The 24,471-nt window shown below is 32.2% G+C and overlaps 1 protein-coding gene across 1 annotated transcript in view; it reads left to right on the forward strand.

Moving 5' to 3' along the window:
- LOC126892300 (caspase-1-like) overlaps positions 1–23,869 on the forward strand; it is a 77,200-nt gene extending 53,331 nt beyond the window's left edge. The window contains exons 3-5 of the mRNA XM_050661809.1: positions 2,972–3,121; positions 8,924–9,076; positions 22,985–23,869. Coding sequence (XP_050517766.1) covers positions 2,972–3,121; positions 8,924–9,076; positions 22,985–23,223 — 542 coding nt within the window. The 3' untranslated portion in view covers positions 23,224–23,869. The remainder of the gene's footprint in view (positions 1–2,971; positions 3,122–8,923; positions 9,077–22,984) is intronic.
- The last annotated feature ends 602 nt before the right edge of the window (positions 23,870–24,471 follow it).

Here is a 24,471-nt window from a genome sequence, read left to right on the forward strand (position 1 = left end):
CGTGTTGTTGTCAAATGCCTGTCAAGAAATATTCAAAAATAAATTATAAATAAATTAAGCTATGGCCCAGTCTTTACCAAACACCCTGTATATTGTACGGACTGTAGGTATATTACATTAAATAAATAGCAAACATGAGTTTTTCAGATTCAAACAGGTTTTTTTTTAAAACCGGGCCTTTTCCGGTTTTTTTTCATCAATTAAAAAAACGGTATTTTAAAACACTACCATTAACCCTAGAACCACAAAGTTATTTATTTTTTACTTATACAATATGTAATTTTAGCGTTAGTTTCTTGTCGACCTGAAGATGCTGTAGAACTTGTAAACAGCGAAATCGGTCTTCCAACTCTTTACAATCAATTAAATAAAACCTTATTAATAGTAAAATGATCGTGAGTAGTGGGCTTCGTCTAGTCCGAATTGCGTTCCGTTTCTTGGGCCTTGTCGAATTGCGTCCCAAATATTTTGCTAAAGTCGACTTTTACATTACATGATTTATCATGTGATTTGTCATATGATTTGGTCATGGAGTGAAATTTACATGTTTACACTGTGTGATTTGTCATATGATTTTGCAGTGTTTATACGGCTCGTTTTGTCATAAGCATTGTCATGCAGCTTGTCATGGGAAAAATCATATGACAAATCACATGATAAATCATGTAGTGTAAAGTCGACTTTACCTGGCCACCGATAACGTCTAGTCCGAATTGCGTTTCATTTCTTAATTAGCCAACCCAATTGCGGTCAGAGGATAGCTTAATAAATATTAGGTAAGCAGGGAAATATAATAAACGTAATATCAACTAACAGTTTATTTTTATATAATATATTATATTAAAAAGCACCGAATTTATAACTAACACATTTAACGAAATTGTATCTTGAAATTTCACCCCTGTTATACTGGTTAATTTTCTGTTCGAGAAAAATATATTTGCTGGCTTTATCTACATTTCTAGAAATATTTTGTTTAACAGAATTTATTTTTATATAAGAATCGGTTTGAATGCGCTTTAATGTTTCAACAAACAAAAAAATATTAGGATGTGGAGACAAACAATAATTTTTAAATTTTTAATGAAATCCCTCACAAGAATTAGTTGTTCTATATTATATAGATGCGCTATTCTTTGCCCAAATTTGTGGAGGAAATGTGGAGTCCTCTTCGATATACGTTTCAACTAGATAGTTTGCAAATGCGTCAACTCGATGATCATCTGGTTTTTCAGGCATAAAATCTTCCACAAAACAATCTCCAACTTGGCTCGGAGGAAGATACATTAGGCCAAAAATATGCTTCAGCCATTTACCTATTTCTGAGTTCTCGTTCTTATACTCAGAACTCAACCCCACATTTTGTACTTTACGCCACCTGTAAGAAGATTATAGAATAAATTCTTTATTTCAGAAAGTACTTGCATTCAAGAAAAAGTTTGAAACAAGTCAAATTTTATAAAAAAAATACATCTTTAAAAAATAATGAGAATATTTAGGAGCCAATTTTTTGACAGAGGTTATAACATCTTTTTTTATATCAAAAAAGAAATTTTTTTGAAGATATTTTGCCTACAATTCTTGTTTTAACTTATATCAAATGCTGTTTTTTGTAAAAAAAAAATTGAAAAGATAAATATTTGAAAAAAGAAATTACAGTGAAGTTTGAAATAAACATATTGAAATGTTTAGTTTTACAGCAAAAAATATGATGACGTCATAACTCAAGTTTTTCTTAACAATCTACTATTTGTCAGTTACATTGCTATACGTATTACTTACCAAGCTTGAGCAAGATTAAATCGACAACCAACAACATTTGCTTCCGGAAAAACTTCTCGCACGCTGGAGTGGATACCTAATTCGTAATCAATCACTATTTTCGTTGATTGCATCCCAAATCTTGACATTTTTTCTTTAATAATTCGAATAATGATTTGTAAGTGAATTTTTGCTTATTAGGTAACAAAATGCAACCGGAACATAAGTGTCATTAATCAATGTATGTAATGTAAACATTTGAAAAAAAAATTTGTGCAATAATCGAATGTTCTATCCATAAATAAAGTGGAATTGTTACACATAAATGAAAGATTAGTCAGACATGAAAAAACAACAATATTAAACTGTTCATCATTAATCAACAAAAACTGTTCATTTTTGATAGTAAATATTTTCAATTTGTTTCAAAAATTCTTGAACATCCTTGGCTGATTTTGGCAATTTTGGAACCGTTTTCAATCGCGTGCGATTAATGTTCTTTTTTATGTATTGGACATCTTTTGTCGACAGAGAGGTAAGTATTTCGCTTTGCTTTTCGATTTCCTTGTGTAACAACTTCGCAGGTCGTTCCGCAATATCTTCTGTTTCTTTTCTTTTAAGAGAATTGTTAACTTTCTGGCGAATTAATACTTCTTCAGCAAGCTCATGATTGTGTTCACCACTAACTTTTGAAAACACATTATTTAATGTATATAGTTTTGCTTTACACTTTTTATTTGTACAAGACCACACAGTTTCACCAAACTTTTTTAATTCACGAAACTTTCTAAATTTGAATTTTTGAAAAACTGTAAGTGGTTTTCCCCGTTCACTTAACATCATTAAACCTATTAAGTTAACCTCCACTTTCTCTTATTTTTACTAAGAAACTAATTAGGTAAACCCTGTAAACCCAGGTAATACTGTGTAGGATTAAATTTTATTGTTAGAAACTGAACGCAATTGACCATACAAAACATATTAGCGATATTACCTGAAAATCCCTCAAAATTTTGGACGCAATTTGGATACCTCCGTGGGCTTATATCCCTAACATACATTGTTAAGAATAATAAATTTGTTAATTGTATAATTTCTTGAATCAGTTTGTACAGCAACTTTCTCGAAAAGAAAAATGATGTAATTATGCACTTGGTATCTTTGATATATTTTTAATACAAATAATAATTTTGATGTTGATTTTTTTTAGCTGCCCAAGCTGATCACAATAAGCATGATTGTCTACTAATTTCTGTCCTTTCCCATGGTGAAATGGGAATAATATATGCAAAAGATACACCATATAAGCCTGACAATCTATGGGCATCTTTTACTGCAGATCGGTGCCCCAGTCTTGCAGGTAAGATTTTTGAAGTTATTCTTCTTTAGGCGCGATTGAGAGTAAAATTTTTCATAAATCTGCGCGCATGCGCACACAGACACTATGTAGTTCGTTTCTAATCTTTCAAGATAGTATCTGTATCAGCGCAAATAAGTCATTAAAAGAATATATTAGTGTTTTTAGTAAATGTATTATTTATTATAATTTTTGTGTCTTTGAATTTCTCTTCTTCTGTAGTAAGATAATAAAATATGTAAGTACCTATAACATTTTTATCACGATACCACTCAATCTATTTGTCACCGTGTTATGTAATTATATCCGAAACTTACGTGTCAATTACAGGAGACTCGCTGGTCTAGTTGTTGAGCGTTCGGTCAGAGATCGAAAGGTCCCGGGTTCTAATCCTGGACGATTCATTTTTTTTTTATTTTTGTTGTTTTAATAAAAATTTTGTTGAAAGTGGTAGATAAGAAAGTTAGTTTAATATTTAAATAGAATACAAATAACCTGTTAAGTATATTTACTTCGTTAAAATTATATAATAGAAAAATAATTTCTTACGTGCGTACAAAGTACACACACATTCTTTTTTTTTTAAGTTATACTTCTTTACGATTGAGAGTGAAATTTTATTCTGGGCGCATGCGCACACAGACAGTATGTACTTCGTTGCTAATATTTCAAGTATGTATCAGCGCAAATTAGTCATTAAAAGAATATAATATTAGTGTTTTTAGTAAATGTATTATTTATTATAATTTTTGTGTCTTTGAATTTGTCTTCGTCGCGAGTAAGATAATAAAATATCTATTATAACATTTTTATACTTCACTTGATATACGAGACGTCACATAAACGGGGCTTGATAGCTTGGTTGGTAGAGCATTAGACCAGAGATGGAGAGGTCCCGCGTTCAAATCTCGGTTCATATTTTTTTTTATTTTTGGTATTGTTTTAATAAAAATTTTTTGAAAAGTGGTAGGTAAGAAAGTTAGTTTAATATTTAAATAAAATACAAATAAACTGTTAAGTATATTTATTTCGTTGAAATTATATAATAGAAGTATACCTTCTTACGTGCGTACAAAGTACACACACATTCTTTTTTAATTTGTGACAGAATTTCTTTTCTTTGTAGTTAAGTATTTCATCTCTGAGTCCACGGAAATTTTTTTCTTTCTCTCCATCCTTTTAACTTTCAGGTGTAAGTTGGCTCAGTATATTACTTTTCATTCATTTATTTTAATTTTATTTCTTCGTTTATGTCTTTCTGTCTTGGCCCTCCTTTTTTTGTGATATCCTTTCATAGTTTTCTTTTTATTCTTCTGGGTTGCATTCTCATCTGGTGTTCGTACTAGTCCAACTGACTCTTAGTTATTTTATCATCTCCTCAATTCTCCCATTTGTTAAATAAATATTCGAATAACGAACAAACCTGTCCTGGTTCAGTTTGATATTAGTGCTCTATGGTTGACAGCACTGCTCATAGTATGTCAGTGTCAACGGTTTTTGTTTTAATAAGAAAATGTCATCCATTCCTTTTTGATGTAGAATTATGTATCACGTTTATTAAGAGTTATTCAAATACAAATACATAAATATCAACATATTCTTTTCTTATTCTGTCCCATTATGTATCCAACTATCTTTCGTAGATGCTTCATTAGCCTATTATGATTTTTCTGAAGTGTTCAATTTGAAGAAGTTCAGAAGTTTCAATTGTATTATACAGGGTGTCCCGAAAAGATTGGTCATAAATAATTATACCACAGATTCTGGGGTCAAAATAGGTTGATTGAACCTCACTTACCTATCTACAATAGTGCACACAAAAAAAGTTACAGCCCTTTGAAGTTCAAAATGAAAATCAATTTTTTTTTCATATATCGAAAACTCTTAGAGATTTTTCATTGAAAATGGATATGTGGCATTCTTGTGGCAGCAGCATCTGAAATAAAAATTAAAGTGAAATTTATGTACCCCATAAAATTTTATGGGGGTTTTGTTCCCTTAAACCCCCCAAACTTTTGTGTATGTTCCAATTTAATTATTAGTGTGGCACCATTAGTTAAACACACTGTTTTTAAAACATTTTTGCCTCCTAGGACTTTTTCGATAAGCCAGTGTTTATCGAGATATTTTGAATATTTATCGAATCCGCCACATATTTGTATATGGTTAAGTACGATTATAGAGACCTGTTAATAATCTGAAACTGTATTTATAATTTATATTTTTAGGTATATTTTGAAAAAGAAGCCACATCTCGATAAAAGATGACTTATCAAAAAAATACTAAGAGGCAAAAAAGTTTTAAAAACACTGTGTTTAACTAATGTTACCACATTTTATTTTTTTATTTAGCGTATGGCTTAAGTACATCACAGAATATATTTAGATTTATGCATTATACAATTCATCACAAACAGATGTCCAATTTTTTTATATATTCGATTGACCCTTCGGTTGCCATTACAAAGTCTAGGAAACCGGTCAATTGCTTGACATGAACATTGCTCGAAATACAAATTGCTCGAAGAAAAAATAAAATTATATATCTAAAATATTTATTCAAAATAATACAAAATATAGACATAAGAAAGATTCTTGAATTAGGATAAATTATGTGATGTCGCATATATAATAGTATATTAATTTATGCTGAAAAAGTATTTATTACAAATCTAAACTATCTTTGAACTTTTAAAATAATAAGAAAAATAACGGTTTTGATTTTCTCTCATTATGATAATTAGGGATTATAATAATTTCCAGGTATTAGGGAAATATTAAAATCATTAAATACCCATTAACATGCTTACTTATTATCAATGTTTCTTTATTGGGTATGTATTGGATTTTTGTGGATATTTTGTGGATTATTGTGAATAAATATTTTAGATATATACTTCTCTTTTTCATTTTATTTTATTTTATTCGAGAAATTTGAATTTCGAGCAATTGATTTTCGAGCAATTGACCTAGAACCCAAAGTCTATAGGGTCGCCTGTGTATGCTCTGCGTGGGCAGTCTTGAACAATGTGACTGATCGTCTGTCTTGCAGCGCCGCAGTCACAAGAAGGCGAGGGGAGTTTAATCCATCTGTAGAGGGAGTCTGTAATCTTCACAAGATTCGAACAGTTTGTTCGAATTCGATTAAGGGCTGCCCAAATCTTACGGGGACGTTTAAATTCGCCAGGTTTCCTTATGATGTCCGGTAGACTATGGTAATGCGGATCTGTCCTACTTTCCCAATCTTCTCTCCATCGGGCATTTAAGTCAAAGTTGGATTGCTGCAGCACTTGAGCAGATTGTAGAGGGGGTAACCTGGATTGGAGACGGTTTCCAAGAATATCGAGAATGTCGTTGTGGACTAGAAGCTGGCGACTGCCCATTATTTTGTTATATTCTTTAACCAATGCATGTTCGCGGCGTAGGTTGGGTGGTGCTATATTACTAAGGGTAGGTAGCCACATTGTAGGGGGGAGCTTAATTGTGCCTGTTATCATACGCATAACACGGTTTAGTTGCGTGTCGACCAGGTGGGTATGCCTGCTATTTAGCCACACTGGAGCACAGTATTCTGCCACCGGATATATCAGCCCAAGAGCAGAGGATCTTAATGTTGATGCTGTGGACCCCCATGTAATGCCGCAGAATTTCTGTATCATATTGTTGCGTGTTTTCAATTTTGCTGCTGTTTTCGTCAGGTGCTCTCTGAATGTGAGCGTTCTGTCTAGAGTAACCCCAAGGTATTTCGGGTATTTATTGTGTTTTAACAGCTTGTTATTAAAATACACTCGCAATTTTCTGTTTGACTCGCAATTTTCTGTTTGCCAGCTTGTTGTTGAGATGAGAAGCTGATACTTCAGTTTTTGTAGTACTTGGCTGTAGTCTCCATTTCTTAAGGATGGATAAGTCATTTGTGAGAGTGATTTCTGTAGTTTCTAAAGATTGGTGGCTTATTGCAGGGGTCCAGTCGTCAGCATATCCAAACTCCCGAGATTCGGTTTCAGGCATGTCAGCAATATAGAGCCTGAAAAGTAAAGGGGCAAGGACAGAACCCTGTGTAAGACCATTGTTAAGTTTCATCTGTCTACTCGTCTCCTTTCCCATTATAACCTGGAAGGCTCTGTTTGTCAGCATGTTGTCAATGAGGTTAATTATCTTTCTGCAGGAGATAATACGAGCCAGTTTATATATTAATCCCTGTCTCGAAACAGTATCATATGCTGCTGTTAGATCTATAAATACTGTTGCTGTCTTTTGTTTCTTTTGAAAACTAGTTTCTATAAAAGTTGGTAATAACAGCACTTGGTCCGTACAGCTTCGATGAGGGCGGAAGCCAGCTTGTTCAATGGGGACAATTTCTAGTATCCTGTGACTAATTCTGTTGAGGAGAAGCTTTTCTAATAGTTTATATACCATGCTGAGTAGAGCTATGGGGGGGGGGGGGGTTGGCTTTCGTTTGATTTGCCTGGTTTCGGAATTGCAATTATCTTTGTTTGCTTAAGTGAGAAAGGAATGTTACCTGACTGAAGTATATCATTAAAGAACATTGCAAGCCACTGTTTCGTGTATGCACCACTGTGTATTAAGAACTCTGGATGGATACCATCAAACCCAGGTGCTTTACCTGATTTCATTTCTTTCAGCGCATGTGTAATTTCAGAAATAAGTATTCTTGCTGAATATTCGGAGTTCGTCCTGTTCATTTGTTTTAATGCCGGGGGACCTGGTTAGCTCCTCCAATTTTCCGCAACAAGGACCATACCTGCCGGCTTGATTTTTTGAAGTCAAGGTTTTCGACAGTCTGGTACTAATCAATAGTACCACAATAATAGTTTAATTGAAACGTACACAAACATTTGGGGGGTTTAAAGGAACAAAACTCCCATAAAATTTTTATGTAAATATATTAAAAAAGAAGCCGCATCTTGATAAAAACTCGCTTATCAAAAAAATACTAAGAGGCAAAAAAGTTTTAAAAACGTTGTGTTTAACTAATGGTACCACAATAATTAATTAATTGGAACGTACACAAAAGTTTGGGTGGTTTAAGGGATCAAAACCCTCATAAAATTTTTATGGGGTGGACAAATCTCACTAAAATTTTGTTTTAAGATGATTCTGTCATAAGAATGATACATGTCCATTTTTAATAAAAAATCTTTAATAGTTTTCGATATTTTGAAAAAAAATCGATTTTCATTTTGTAACTTCAAAGGGCTGTAACTTTTTTTTATGAGCACATTTGTACTTTGACTCCAGAATGTGTGGTATAATTTATGAGCAATCTTTTCGGGACACCCTGTATATTTTTTTTGTCAAACAATTTTTTTATCTAACTGCTGTCTTTGATTCTTGCAGCATGTCCCGTCCATTACCATTTTTGTCTTGTAATACGTTCGATAATGTCTTCTACTCCGGTTCGTCTAAAACTTTCCCGTTTCTTAGTCTATTTCTCAAGCTTACTCCAAGCATTGATCTTTCCATCTTTTCATTTTTTCCGATTGCAATTTGCTGAAAAACTTCTATACAATGGATGATGTTTTTGTGGGAGTTATGGTTTCTGCTCCGCATCTTTCCAGCGCATCCTTTCTGTTAAGGCTCCATCATATTATTCAGAGCACAATGTTGGTAGATACGCTGGGCTACACAGGATGTGACCAATTTATACAAAGTTGGAAGACAAGCAATTGGGCGGTATTTGGCTGTATCTTGGGTGTTATTTTGATATATTAGCGGTTATTAAGATTTAGCCATACGGCCCACACTCCTTGATCTAATATTATTATTATATTATATATTTTTTAGGAAAACCAAAAATATTTTTCTTGCAAGCTTGCCAAGGTGATAAATTAGATGGTGGGGTGAGTTTGTCGAGAACTGAAACCGATGGAGAAATTCACAATACATATAAAATCCCAGTTCAAGCTGACTTCCTTATAGTGTATTCAACAGTAAAAGGTAAGTTGTTAAGGTCGTAGGCGCAAAATTTCGCGTCAATGTGTTTTAAATGCATTCATTTTTTTCGAAACCTGATAAAACTAGTATTTTTGAAAAATTTAAACGCAGAATGAAGGATTACATTATTACCCAGGGCCGAAAGTACCCTAAAATAACCAAAAAGTTTCTTTTGAATGAGATATTTGAAATTAAAAATCACAATAAAGTTTCCCTTTTTTTTCACCCCTGTAACTTACTAAAAAAAAACATTATAGTAGTTTTCAGGGACTTTCGACCCTCGGTGTTAATGCAATATTTCATTCTGCGTTTAAGTTTTTCAAAAATACTTATTAAATTTCTCTGGTTTCAAAAAAAAATGAATGCATTTAAAACACATTGGCGCGAAATTTTGCCCCTACGCTCATAAAAATATGTCTTTGTTTATGTTTATAATTTCTTTGAAGAATTTTAAGTCTATTTATTATCTCTTTTCCTTATTTGGGTTATTTGTTACCATCAGTTAATTATTCCTTATTTTTCTTTATGTGGAGACATGATTCCAGTAAATTGTCGTTCCATCATTTTCGTTATCTCCCAACTGGTCGTCTTCCTAAGTGGTCATTCCGTTTACTCTTCTGTTTCTTACCCAGTTATTAAAGTTCTTCACCTTCGTGATATATCTATACGCATCTCCGTCGTACTTACTTCTAGCTCTGTCCCATAGAATGTATTACCATGAATTTTTGGAAGGGTTTTTCTGTGCAATGTTCTCCACCTTGCATATCCGTCTTATACCTGTACTTCTAGCTCAATCCCATAGTGTCAAGGGTTTTCATCTCTGCTGTTTCTAGCAATCTTTTTGTCCTCTCTGTAGCAGTCGTGTTTCTGTCGCGTATGTTAATATTAGTCTGATGACTGTTTGTCGATTCCGCCTTTACCCCTTTTATATTGTTACTAGTTCTTTACAATACTTTATTTAAACTCCAATACAATATTACAATACGTTAACAACTTGAACAAACTGACAACTTTAAATACTCAAAATCTCAAATACAACTGAACTGTAAAATGTTAAACACGTATGTTTATATAGATTTCTGACGTTCTGGACGTCACCAGACATTTCTGGGTTATTATATGACATCCAGAACATTCTCGTACGTGACTACTTCTTCTTTTACGTCAAGGGACTTTTTCAATGTAGGATCAATCTACGGAAGTGTCATAACAATATTCACCCCTACCCCCACCCCTTTGTCGGTCACGCAGCGTTCCGCCCCTAGAGATCTTACTTAGTTACGTCATGACCTACTTATTCCCAAATTTTGGTGCCCTCTCTCAATCACGAACGTCGCAAAAAAACCCTTATATTTTTTGTATTCACCCCTGCCCCACCCCTTTATCAGCCACGCACCGTGCCACCCCTGGAGATTTTACTTAGTTACGTCATGACCTACTTATTCCCAAATTTTGGTGCACTATCTCGATCATGAGCGTCACAAAAAAAATAATAAAAACGGCGACTTTGACCCCTTATACCTACCCTCGTTCCCCACCTCAGGTTTCAGGATTTTACGTCAGGATGAGCGTCACAAAAAAAATAATAAAAAACGCGACTTTGACCCCTTATAACTACCCTCGGCCCCCACTCTGGTTTCCGGCCGTTGGTGACAGTCACGTACACAACTAATTCAACATATTCCCGTATAGTTTTTCCATATTACTTATCACACGCACAAAATCCGCTTCTATCTCTCCGACTATATTATTTCTCGATATTGTGTCCTTCAGGTAACCTGCGGCTCTATTTACTTGATCCTCCACTTCTTCTTAGAGCTTTCCGGAGCTAGATAGGATGATGCCTAGATATTTAAACTCCATCACGTGTTCTAGTATCTGACCCTCCAGCTCTAATTTACATCTTATTAGATTGCTGTTATAACCATGTATCTTATATTTTTTTGAGAAAATTAACATGTTAAATTTTCGGGCAGTTATATTAAATTTGTGAATCATACGTTGTAAATCATCTTCACTTTAACAATATTAGTAATGCTGAACTTGACTGAAGTCAACGCGATAATTAACGGATAAGATGCTGGATAATTGATTACAACGTGTGAAGAGATATCGACTTTATTAGATCTAAGACACTAAAACTAAACAGCAAAAATATAGGATAAGTCCTTACATTTGAACTGTCGAAAGTTTTGATAAAACACGAAACGACACTTTGAATAGATATGCACGATAAGATGGGATTGTTTCGCCCAATGACTTTGCCGTGGTGTTTGAAGACGAACGCTTTTTCGAACCTTTTTTTGTGCGAATGTGCTTTGCCGACTGACTGTATGCGACTGCCCTTTTCATATGTGTATATATGGGTATAAAAACCACGTTGCCACGTCATAAAAAGGCGAAAATAAAGGAATAAGAGGGCATAAACAAATGCATCGTCTGCATAGCAGATTATTAAGTTGTGTTTCTCCCATTTGGCATCGTTTTTTTGCTCTTACTATTTTTATTATTTCATCCATGATCAGGTTGAAGAATAAAGGACTCAAGGAATCCCTCTCTTATCCCATTGCCAGCTTCAATTGGGTCAGTTGGTTCATCTTCTACTTTTACTTTTATTGTGTTGTTGTAGTACATATTTTCGATCGTTTTAATTACTCCTAGAGGTACCTCTGTTGAGTACAATAAATGGATAACGTCCTTTAATTTGACCCTGTCAAATGTCTTCTTATGTTCTTTGTCTGCTAATGTTATACTTTTATTCAGTTTGTTTATTATCACATCTGTTGTTAATTTTAATGTTGTGTTTAATAAATTAATTCCTCTTTAATTCTCCGGGTCCGATTTGTCTCCCTTTTTGAAGAGAAGTCTATTTAGGACATTTGATCTTGATTCTTGTGGTATTTTTTAATTCGGATTACTCGTTGTTTGGTCAGATTAGTTGAAGACATAGATATATAATACTCTAGATTGCGCCTTACGATCTTAAAATGGGTGACGGTTGCGACAGAGATAAATGAGCCTATTTGGTCGGTAGTCTCTTTCTAATTCAAGGGGAGTATCGACGACGTCACTATCCTACTCTGTCGTCGAGTATTTTAGATGGTTTGACAGTTCGAGCGGATGGCGACGAGAACTGGTCGTTTGTCTTCGGACGTGGATAATCCTGGTTCGAATCCCATACCAATCTTTACTTTTTTTATTTTTTATTTAATCAATATTGCGTTTATTAGATATTATTACATCTCTAAAGTAAATCTATGCAAAGAAATATATAACAAATAAGAAAAACTGTGTAGGTACCTATAGATTTTTAAAAATATAAAAGCCAATGTTATTTTTTTAATAAGTTAATTGTAGAATAGTATAAAGTAATTGTTAAAAATATTCGTAAAAAATTACCAATAATTAATATCAACATAATGTACCAAACTATTGTTACAATTTTTTAAAAAAGTGGAAGCAAAACAAACATTCACATCATTCGAATAAGGACGAATTTATATTAATAACGAATGACTTTTATTTTACTATGCAGTTCACAAATTATGTATTCCAATATTAACTTACTATACATACATTTATTATCTGCTAGATTTACTTAGGTCCATTTTTCAGATGTAAAAATATCTAATAAACGCAATATTGATTAAATAAAAATAAAAAAAGTAAAGTTGGTATGGGATTCGAACCACGATTCTCCACGTCCGAAGACCAAAGACCATTTCCCGTCACCACCCGCTCCAACTGTCAACACATATTACTCGATAAAGTGGGATTTTTTTTTTTTTTTATTTAATGGCATAGACATTAGTCATTCAGCCAGGTGCAATAAAAATATACAATCCTATCCCTAATACAAAATTAAACAGAAACAATATAGTAATACAATAAATAATACAATACAACAATAATACAATAATGGAACTCTGATAAAGTGATAAAACATTTATGACAAAAAAAAAAGATGCAAATCTGAACTTAAATCATAAAAAATATCATGCCAGCGTACAAATCTTATAGGACCGTGCGTGTATCTGACAAGAAAGCTATAATAATATTGTATATTTGTTGTGAGCCTGTAGCCAGCAAAGACTGTATATTGAATGGTGCATGCATATCAAGTTTAATTAAATTTTTATAGAGAGAGTTTGAATGCTGTTGAAACTTAGTACATTCAAAAAAGATATGATCAAGATCACCCTGCTTTCCGCAATGTTTGCAATTATTGTCTTCAATCACATTTATTTTATATAAATGACTTGGATAGCAAGCATGCCCAAAACGTAATCGATTTATAGTTGTTATATATTTACGTGGAGCTTTAAAACTCTTAAACCAGGTACTTTGTGGAATCACTGGTTGTAAAGTGGTGTATCTTGTGGGGTTTGTTAGCAATAAAGATTCCATTGATCTTTCCATATCGATAGTTGGTTTCTTTTAAAAATAGTAATAACATCTGATACACATAAAGAATATGACAATAAAGTGCCTGATGTTATACTGGATTTAGCTAAGTAGTCTACATACTCATTATCTTTGAGTCCAATATGTGCCTTAACCCAAATAAATTTTATATTGAAGCCAGAGTCTTCTAACTGCTTTAACATATCCTTTATTAGAAATATGTAAGGATTACTAAATGTTTTGGGCAAAAAAGTATTTTTGATATTCTGTAAAACTGATAGGCAGTCTGAAAGAATTAACGTTTTTTTAGTATAAGAGTTTTTAATATATTTCAACGCTTCGAGTATGGCCAATGATTCCGCAGAGAAAATTGAAAACTCATTGGGAAGTTTGTACTTGAATTCGAAACCTCCTGAGGGTAAAAAATAAGCACAGCCAGATCCTTCTCTTGATTTAGATGCATCTGTGTATATAACTGTTGCATCACTGTAGCAGTTCAAAATAGATTTCAGGATATTGTTGCTGATTATGTTGTTTTCGTTGTATGTGGGTATTATTACATCAGTTTTATGGAAGAGAGCAAAGTAGTCTAAGTTTTTGTCTACTGTGTTTAATTCATTTGAAAAAATAGGATTGTTCTGTAATGCAGTACATAAAGGCGGAGATGGTTTTTTAATCCAATACTTGTGAGTAAGATCTGATTCGTTAAGATGACATATACTGGAAAATAATTCGAAATTTGTAGTGTGTGCTTTAAGTACCCATTTTTCGCTTAGTAAATTTCTTCTAATCTCTAAAGGAGGCTCAGAAGCTTCAACATGTATTGGTTGTATAGGAGTAGATCTCATAGCACCTAAACAGATTCTCAAGGCAGAATTTTGGAAAATGTCAATTTTTCTTAAAAGGTTTTTGGAAGCAGAACCGTAGAGAGTAGCACCATAATCTATAATGGATCGTATATAAGCTCTATAAAACAATAAAGATGTTTCAACATCGCAGCCCCACCACACTCTAGTTGTCATTCTAAGGAAATTAATACCTTTGCTACATCTATCCAGCATATATTGTATGTGTGGTTTCCAAGTTAGTTTTTTGTCCAGAATGAGTCCCAGATATTTGACATTATTTTTAAATGTAAAAGATTGATCACTAAGTAATACATCTTGGTTTATAGGAAGATTGTGTCTTGTAAAGACAGATACTGCTGATTTGTTAATTGATAAATTTAAGCCGTTCTCTAAGAACCATGGAAAGAGGGAACTACAAACTGTACTTAGGTTTTGCATACCGTTTTCATATTTCTTGCTTTCCATATAGACACAAAAGTCGTCTGCATATTGTATGATTTTGAATGGGATGTTGTTTATTTGCATCTTATGTATATCAGAGGTGTACAGATTAAATAAAATTGGTGATAATACTGAGCCTTGTGGTATACCGTAATAATTATGTCGAGGTCCTATTAGTTTGTTAGTATGATCTCTGATGTAAATTACCCTATCTGTATAGAAACCGATTATTGTGTTAACGAAAGCAATTGGCATATGAAAAAAATTTACCATTTTATGTTTTAAGGTTGATAAACAAACTGAGTCATAAGCTCCTTCAATATCTAAGAATAGTGCTGCTAAGTAGTTATTTTTAGTTAAGTTATTCTGTACATCTACAACAAGTGTTGTTAAAGCGTCTAGAGTTCCAAAACCTCTTTTGTAACCAAACTGGTTTACTGGAAGTAAATTCTCTTTTTGTAACCACCAATCTAATCTAAATTTTATAAGCCTTTCTAAAGTTTTAAAAATACAAGACAGTAAGGATATTGGTCTATATGAACTTACGATGTTTGGGTCTTTTCCGGGTTTAAGGATAGGAACAACTAAGATGTCTTTGAAAGAATCAATAACTATATTTTTTTGGATGATATCATTGAAGACATTTAAAAGAAGTTTTTTAGCAACATCTGGTAGGTTGATTAACATGGGGTATTTTATATGATCGATACCAGGAGAAGTATTTATGCGGTTTTTAAGGGCAAAATCTAATTCAGTTTCAGTAAATGGTTTTAACAGGAAGTGATTATTTGAATGATGATTTTGTGTAGATCGTGTAGGTGAATTTTGAGCAAAAGGAGGACATACTTTATTAAAAAAGTCGTCCAATAGATTATCATTGAAGGGTTTTATACTAATAGATGCTTTTCGATTCATTTTGTTGGCCTGTGACCATATCTCCTTAGAGGAGGTATTTTTGCATAAATTAGAACACCATTTAATCCAACTAGCTTTGGCTTTTTGTTTCAACTGCTTTTTAGTATGAGCAGTAACTTTCTGACAATTAAGATAATTATCAAGGCTTGGTGAACGTTTATACAATGCTAATGCTTCTTTTCTGTCATTGATTATCAGATCGCATTCTGGGTCCCACCATGGTGGAGGCGATCGATTTTTAGATTTAAAAATTTTGTATTGAGGAATAGACCTAATTGCAGCATCATTAATGCAATCTATTAGAAAACTATAATTTTGATAAGTATTGAAAGAGTAGTTGGAAAACATGTTTTCAATTAAGGATGTATACAGGGACCAATTGGCTTTCTTGATATTCCATTTGCTTTTTGGATAAATTATTTCTTGTGAGGTGTTGGTTATTGAAAAATTCATAGTTATAGCAAAATGATTCGAGCCTAAGGTGTCAGATAAAACTGACCAAGTAAATTTACTGGCTATATTAGCTGTGCAGAGTGAAATGTCAATCATAGATTTTTGAGTACCATATCTAGGAAGATATGTAGGTTCTCCATTATTCAAAATTACAAGATCTAGGTCTTCGATACTGCTAACAATTTGGTTACCAACTGGATCATTACGCAGTGAGCCCCATAGTGAGTGATGAGCATTCATATCTCCGCCAATTAAAAAAGGTGATTTGATTTGTGAGAAGATATTTATCCAATCGTTTTTGGATGTACTAATATTTGGAGGTCTATATATAGATAAAAAAACTTAGTTCTATTGTGTTACATTTAACGATAGCACCGCAAACTAAAATTCCCTCATTAAAATTGTTTCTAATATTTATTTCACGAAATGGTATAGTTGTTTTAATTAAAATTGCAACACCTGCATACCCGTCATATCTATCTTGGCGAATTACATTATAACCTTTAAATGTATAATTTTGATTTGGTTTGAACCAGGTTTCACTTAATAATACAATATCAATATTTTCAGTTATTAAAAAATGAATTAAACTATTTTTATTCGAAACAACGGATCTACCGTTCCATTGCAAAATTTTTAATGATTTAAGTTCTGGGAACATGTTATTTATGAGTGATATCCTCTAAAATCGTTTTTATACCATGGTAAATACTATCTTGACTCATAGTTTTTATATCATCTACAGTTTGAATATTTGTAATCAAATTAAAAATATAATTGGAAATTAGTGTTTCCAATACTCTCTGATCTGATTTGTTTTGACAAATTGGGGGGTTTTAAAGTAGCAGGAAGGGGTTTGGAGGGCCCAAAATTAAAAGGGAACATGGGTGAATTGTTTTGTGATTGGTTTGGTGATATTTTTCGTTTTTTAGCTATATTATAGTGGCTTGAGGAGGGTTGGGATTGGGATGTATTATTTGAAATGTTTTGATTTTTATGTGTGGTAGTAGAAGGGGATGATTTTTTTGAAGATGTTGGGAGGGGAGGAAAACTGTCTTCGATATTGTCTAGTGTGGAATATCTATTCTGAATAAACAATCCCGAGAAGGACGATTCACAGTAATTTTTTGCCTCGATAAAGGAAATTTTTTGCTCAATCATCACGTTCTTTATCTTCTTTTGATGTTCGTATTTTGGACACTTCTTGGATATGGAAACATGATCTTTACTATCACAATGTATGCATTGAACATCATTATCTTGACATGTATGATCTTCATTTTTTATTTTTCCACATTTTATGCAATGTGCTTGTGGACTGCGACACTGCTTGGAAATATATCCAAATCTTAAGCAATTGTAACACTGTGTTACTTTGCCAATGTAGGTTTCAACAGGAAAAAATACACTATTTATTGAAATGTAGCTAGGAAGAATATTCCCTTCGAAGGTGACTATCATTGTCCTTTTGGGTACATAGTTAGTTTTTCCATCGGTGTCAACTTTTCTGTAAGTTCTTTTAAAGGCTATTATGGGGGAGGGAGATTTACTATTATCTAACAAATACTTTTCATCGTATTGAGTATCAATATCTCTTATTAGGCCTCTAATTTCTAGTAAATGGTTAGGGACATATGCTACTAAGTTTTGGTCTTTTAATTTTATATTTTTAACCAAATTATTTGCATCTACGATTGACCTTAACAAAACTTTAATTCTGTTTTTTCCAATGGCTTTTATTTCAATAATATTAGGAATGTTCAATTTTTTATGCAAGATGTCCGCAACAGTAAGTGGATGTAAACGGCCAATATCCTGATTGTTTGATTTTTCTATATATACATAAACGTTATTAAAATTGTACTTATCTGATGCAACGTTGAACAATTTTTTCTCTACAACTTTTTGCGGAGGTGGGATTTGTTGTGTCGGCACTTTAATAAAATCTCTGGTTTTATTTGTAATTTTCGCAGTAGAATCATCCAAATTTTCGATTAAACTTGATTCAATAATATCCATTTCACTATTCTCACTAGCACCTGAAAAGTTTTCACCTAATGGTGTCCCTGGGGAAAAAGCTTCCCCCATTGGGGGTCGCTTATAGCACTGTTTATCGCACTCAATTAATATCAGTTTTTAAATCACACCAAGGGTCCTTTTTTCTACTAATTAACTCGCTAAATAGTTAATTTTATTAAGAGCAGATTTTAATGGGCACTGTCAGTTTGACGTTTTTTGGATAAAGTGGGATATTCACGTCGTCGATATTCCCCTTGAATTAGAAAGAGACTACCGACCAAATAGGCTCATTTATCTCTGTCGCAACCGTCACCCATTTTAAGATCGCAGGACGCAATCTAGAGTATTATATATCTATGGTTGAAGACGGGCGCCATTTTGAAAGAAAGTGGAATCGGAAATTTTTAATCTTATAGGTCTCGTTGAAAATAATTTGAAACGAACTTTCAAATTAAGTATTAATAGTCATATTCATATTACTTCATTTAAAATCGCGCCCTTGCGCTGTATTTAATGGTTAGAACACTGAAACGTCATAGACCTCAGTTAAGGGAGGGGGGTATGGTTTAATATCAAGATTTCAAGCACATTTTTGTGAGTTTTTTTTTAAACTATGGTAGAACTGTTTTATTTGTAAATTAAATAAACAAATTCAGTACAATTCAAAGAATATTCAGAAAAAAAAATTCAAGACAAAATATTAAAAAATAAGTCAACGGTGGCAAATTTTTACAGACACCTCCAAAAAAAATTGATTTTCGGTGAACATCAGAACTAGTCATTGGATCATGCGAAACAAAAAAGTTAAAAAGATTTTAGTGGCTTACGAGTTATTCGAGGTAACGCTGTCGAGTTTTTTTAGTAATAACGATTTTTGAGTTTTTGGTATCACTCAGAAGTCAAAACAACGAATTTTTTTAAATAGGTAAAAATTAACATACAGTAGAACCCCGAAAATCCGAACTAATTGGGGGGACAGCTTGTTCGGATTCTGAAAAGTTCGGATTATCCGAAAGTTAGCCTAACTAGCAATTCAAAGCTCTCATTGTCATTTTGAGCTGCAAAACGTGTTCTCAAGAGCGTGAATAATATTTTAGGACTCAAGTTGACTACGAGAAAACCGAAGTAAATTTCAAAAAAAAAAAAAATACCAAGTTTCTTGTAAAAGGTATATATTAAAATACCCTAAATAAGGGTCACAATACAAAACGTTTTCGGATTAAGGAATCCATCATCAGTGTTTAAAAGCCAAAATTTGCATGCCTGAGCCACCAAAATGTATAAGGTAAAAACCCTTTAAATGTAAATAATAAAGATATTTTACATATTTATATAAAATTCATCGGATGTAATAGATAAACCTGGATGTTACCCAGGGCAACACAGGACTCTCCCCACGTGGTTGGAACTATTTTTGGAGAAAACCTCACATATTGGATTTCAATGGCCAACTATCTATTAGTTACATCCGATGAATTTTATATAAATATGTAAAATATCTTTATTATTTACATTTAAAGGGTTTTTACCTTATACATTTTGGTGGCTCAGGCATGCAAATTTTGGCTTTTAAACACTGATGATGGATTCCTTAATCCGAAAACGTTTTGTATTGTGACCCTTATTTAGGGTATTTTAATATATACCTTTTACAAGAAACTTGGTATTTTTGTGATTTATGGTATACAGCCAGCTACAGGAAGTTTATTTTCCTCGTGGATTTCGAAGTAAATTTATGTTTAACCTTTATAAGCACTACATATAAAGTACCTACGTATTTATTTTTTAACATTACAATTTTAATTTTGAATATTTTGTTGAGATATTTGGCACACATATTCGTAATAGTGTCACACAGTGATAAATATTTACAGCGACTAGAAAACCACCCAAATGTGTTAGCGCTAAATTTATTGGACAGTAGTCAACAAATTAGACGCATTTAGCAAAAAGTATAATTAGATTTACCATTCTTAAGTTAAGAAACACTAATTGTAAACGTAATTGTAATATTCATGTAGAGTAAATATTTATTGAATATTTCTCTTCCCGCCATTGTAAATTTCAACAAATGTGTTTATGGTCTGTTTTTTTTTACTGATTGCACAGTAAATAAATAATAAAAAAAATATTCGTAATATAGTAAATAAAGGCGGCACAAAACCCAATTTGAGAAATATGTTAGAATGTGGAAATTACTTTATATTTAAATAAAATATTACAAAATCGAGCCTGTACCGCCATTAAGAAGAACAAAAAATACACTTTCTTCAAATAAACTTTTTTATCCCATGCCTACATTTTGTGTCACATTGAAATTACTAAAATTGATTATAACAAGAAATCGAAAATATTATGACTAATAACTGATTAGGTAACAGAGAAATAGTCACGTGTCATTTTGACAAACCTACGTCGCGGCGGATATTATTCTTTGAATAGGGAACTTGCACATTTTTTTTATTAGATAATAATGTTCAGTTTTGTTTAAAAATGAGATTTCCAAAATTTCACGCTTCAAATACTCGTAATAACTTAGAAATACATATTTAAAGTCTTCTGCGGTAAAAAATAGTTCAAACGGCCCGTGACGTCACATAGTTTTGCATTAGTTTTGATTATGGTTATATTTCGCTGTGGCTAGGTACACGCTAACGTGTACGCAAATAAAAAAGTTAAGTAGACGCGAATTAAACTTCATCAAGCCAGTGACGTCATTATTTAGCTTGCTAAATATATATTTTGGTACATGCTATTTTGATATGTTTAGTGTATGTAGAAAAATATTTGTTAAGGGAAGGGAAGCAGAACTATTCATATGTTTCAAACTTAATTGTAATAAATCAATGTATATACATAAAAGTATATATTTAGGTTAGCAAAATAATTATATGTATTTAGTTGACATGACATGTAGGTACAAAATATTGTTAAAATAATTTTTATACGTAAGTGAATTATTACATATAGGTAATCATCTATTCTAAATGCAAAATATGCCACAATTTAACTAACAAAATTATTTTATTAACGTTTCAACGTCCAAATCGGATGTCATTGTCAAAATACAAAAATAAATCAGATTAAATAAATTATTAGAAAAAAATTTTTACTAAGCAACGACATTTTTGTTTAATTTAATATTATTTTGTATTTTGACAACGACATTCGGTTTAGACGTCGAAACGTTAATAAAATCAATTTTTTAGTTAAATTGTGGCTTAGTTCCCATTTAGAATAGTTGATTACAAAAATGCCACAAAATAGCTTCAGAACAAGTTAATTATTATTGTGAAAGCTTTAGGTCTTCCTTTTATTTTAATCTTGGACGGTAATACTATTTCATTTATAACTAAAAAAATATATATTAATTTATAGTCTCTTATCTTTTTCGTACTGTTTTAAAATGTTCTTAAACACATTAAAAGAACTAAATAATTGTCCACACTCCATAGTTAATTTAAAAACAAACACTAAACAAATAAACAATAAGAAATCACTGACACTCTAACTTTTCTATTTGCGTACACGTTAGCGTATACCTAGACACAACCTTATATTTAGGTATATTCTTCTTCTCCTTCTTTAGTTTATTGGCCTCCACCTACTTGGGTATTTGGCCAGCTCATCGTCGTGGAATAAGTCAAAAATTTTTATATTCTAATGACATTTATCGTATGTCATTGTAATAATATATACCAGTTTGGTAAAATTGGAGTTTTATACTGTTTTTGAAGGAAAGGAACGAAGGTTTACTATTGAAAATAAAACCATTTTGTAAAAGTGCAAATTTTCTATGAATAGTTCAAACGATTAAAAACACTTGTAACGTCAGATAAATGTATTTTCTACTGACGTTTATAACGTCTAATTTAAAATTCTGTTTACTTTATTGGAAAAATGTAAACGTAAAACCAAGTGACGTCACGACGCGTTTTGGGCCACCTGTTTTAATTTTAATTTTTAATCATCTTTATGGGCCAAACGAAAGACAAACAAAACTTTTTTATCTTTGATACATGTTTTAAATTATGTTCTGTTGTGATTTATAACATTTTTTTCGAATTTAAAAATTTATGCAAGTTCCCTATTGTACTTAATATGCTTATTTAATTTAAAAATAAAGTACAGTAGACTATCTCTATAACGAGAACTGAAATGGCGGCATAATAACCTCGTTATATGCGGATCTTGTTATATCAGACAACAATAATATTGAAATGTTTTGATGCCTCTTACGTCGTTTATTAGGGGTCGATGGTGAACAATGAGACCTCGCCATCGTAAATTGTAAATTTTATACAATATTCAATATCGGTCGATACACAGGAAGAAGTTTATTGCAGGCGGCGAAGCATTTTACAGCACTTGCCTCGATGATAACATAGATGTTAGGAATTTCTATATACAGGCAGCTGGGGTGTTTATTTATAGCCATTACTGCCCTAAAAACAGGTAAAAACATATTCTTCTGTTTAATTTTTCTTCGTTATAACCAAATATTCCTCGTTATATAGGGTTATAGTTCAATAGGAATTTCATGGGACACCTCATGTACCTCGTTATAAGCGAAACCTCGTAATATCCGTGTTCGTTATAACGAGAGTCCACTGTAGTTGTACCATAGTTTTAAAAAATCACAAAAATGTGCTTGAAATGCTGATTTCAAACCATACCGTCCCCTTAAGTTAGGATTAAATTGATAAAAATTTATTAATTTAAGTTTTATGACTCCTAAGAAAATATATTGGTGGAGGGGATACTTTAGACTCGCACTATATTTCTAACGTTGTACATTCATTTAACATTCATCTATATCATTTTCATTAAGGTTATTACTCATGGCGTAATACCACTAAAGGCTCCTGGTTCATCCAATCGCTGTGCGACGAACTGAAGAAGAGAGCTCTTGAGCTGGACCTCGTCACCATCCTGACCTTCGTCTCTCAACGTGTCGCCTTAGACTTCGAAAGCAACGTTCCAGACAACATGACCATGCACCGCCAAAAGCAGATACCCTGTGTGGTGAGCATGCTCACTAGATTGATCCAGTTTAACCTTAAGATTTAGGAATATTATTGCCAGCTTGTGGATAAGTTTTTTTCGGATATATACATTAAGTAATTCTGTAAAACTCAACAAAAAACATCGCCTTAGTTCATATTTTAAGTATATCTTCAAACTTTGAAGTTTTTCTTCATAGTCCATTCACTCACGGTAAGATATTGCCAAACCTCCGGATTTTAAAGAACCGCTTGAATTGGCGTGAAATTTGGTATACACATAGCTAACACGTCAAAGAAGAAAGTGATATTGTGTCGATCTGTGCTTTTTCCCTGGGGTATCACCTCCTTCTAGGGGGTCAAAACAAAGTAAGTCCTGGAGTGGATAGAGTGACTAATTCCACGCAATTTTTATTCTATAAAATTTTTTCACTAAATCAATACTTTTCTAGTTATTTGCGATTGAAAATATTTCTTTTTAAACAAAAAACCAAGTTTTTAGACGGTTTTTCACAAATAACACACAAAAGATAACTGTTATATCAAAAAAATAAGCAAACTTATTTTAAATAAATTTTAAGTAAGAACCAAAAATGAACTCAGCACAACTTAAAAAAGGTTTATTTTTGTTTTTTAAAAAGTATCTAGCATCAAAAGTAAGTAAGTTGGTACTCTCAAAATAAAGTTGGTGCCTTTTTTTGTGAAAAAAAAAATCGTGAAAATGAAAAAATCCAAAATATTTAGAAAAGCAAAGCTTATATTGTTTTACTCTTTAAAATTTTTGCTATCAATAATAATTTTTGAGTAATTTTGAAAAAGTCATTTTTTTAATAAAAAAAATTACTTCTAAACGAATTTTTTCAAAAATAACTTTGAACTGCTAAAATTTTATTTGGAATGCTAATTGGGGGGAGATTTTCACGATTTTTTGTACCAAAAAAAAAAGACCAACTATATTTTGAGCCTAACTTGTTTAGTTTTGATGCTAAAAACTTTTATAAAAAAAAAACAAAAATTAAGATTGTTTATACTTTTAAAAAGTTTTAATGAGGTACAAAAACCGTGTAAATACGTGATTTTTGTTGTTTACAAATTAACAATTTCACTCGCAAATAACTCTAAAAGTATTGGCTTAATGAAAAAACTCTATAGAACTATAGAACAAAAGTTGTTTAGAATTAGTCAGTTTATCCACTTCCAATCTTATTTTGAGTGTGTTTTTGCACACTCGGGAAGTGGCGGTACTCCCCCCTGCTCCGGGCAAAAGCACACATCGGCACAATATCACTTTTTTTCTTTGACCTGTTAGCTATGT

Source organism: Diabrotica virgifera, chromosome 9 (genome assembly GCF_917563875.1).
Source record: "Diabrotica virgifera virgifera chromosome 9, PGI_DIABVI_V3a".
In the NCBI taxonomy this organism is placed as follows: domain Eukaryota; kingdom Metazoa; phylum Arthropoda; class Insecta; order Coleoptera; family Chrysomelidae; genus Diabrotica; species Diabrotica virgifera.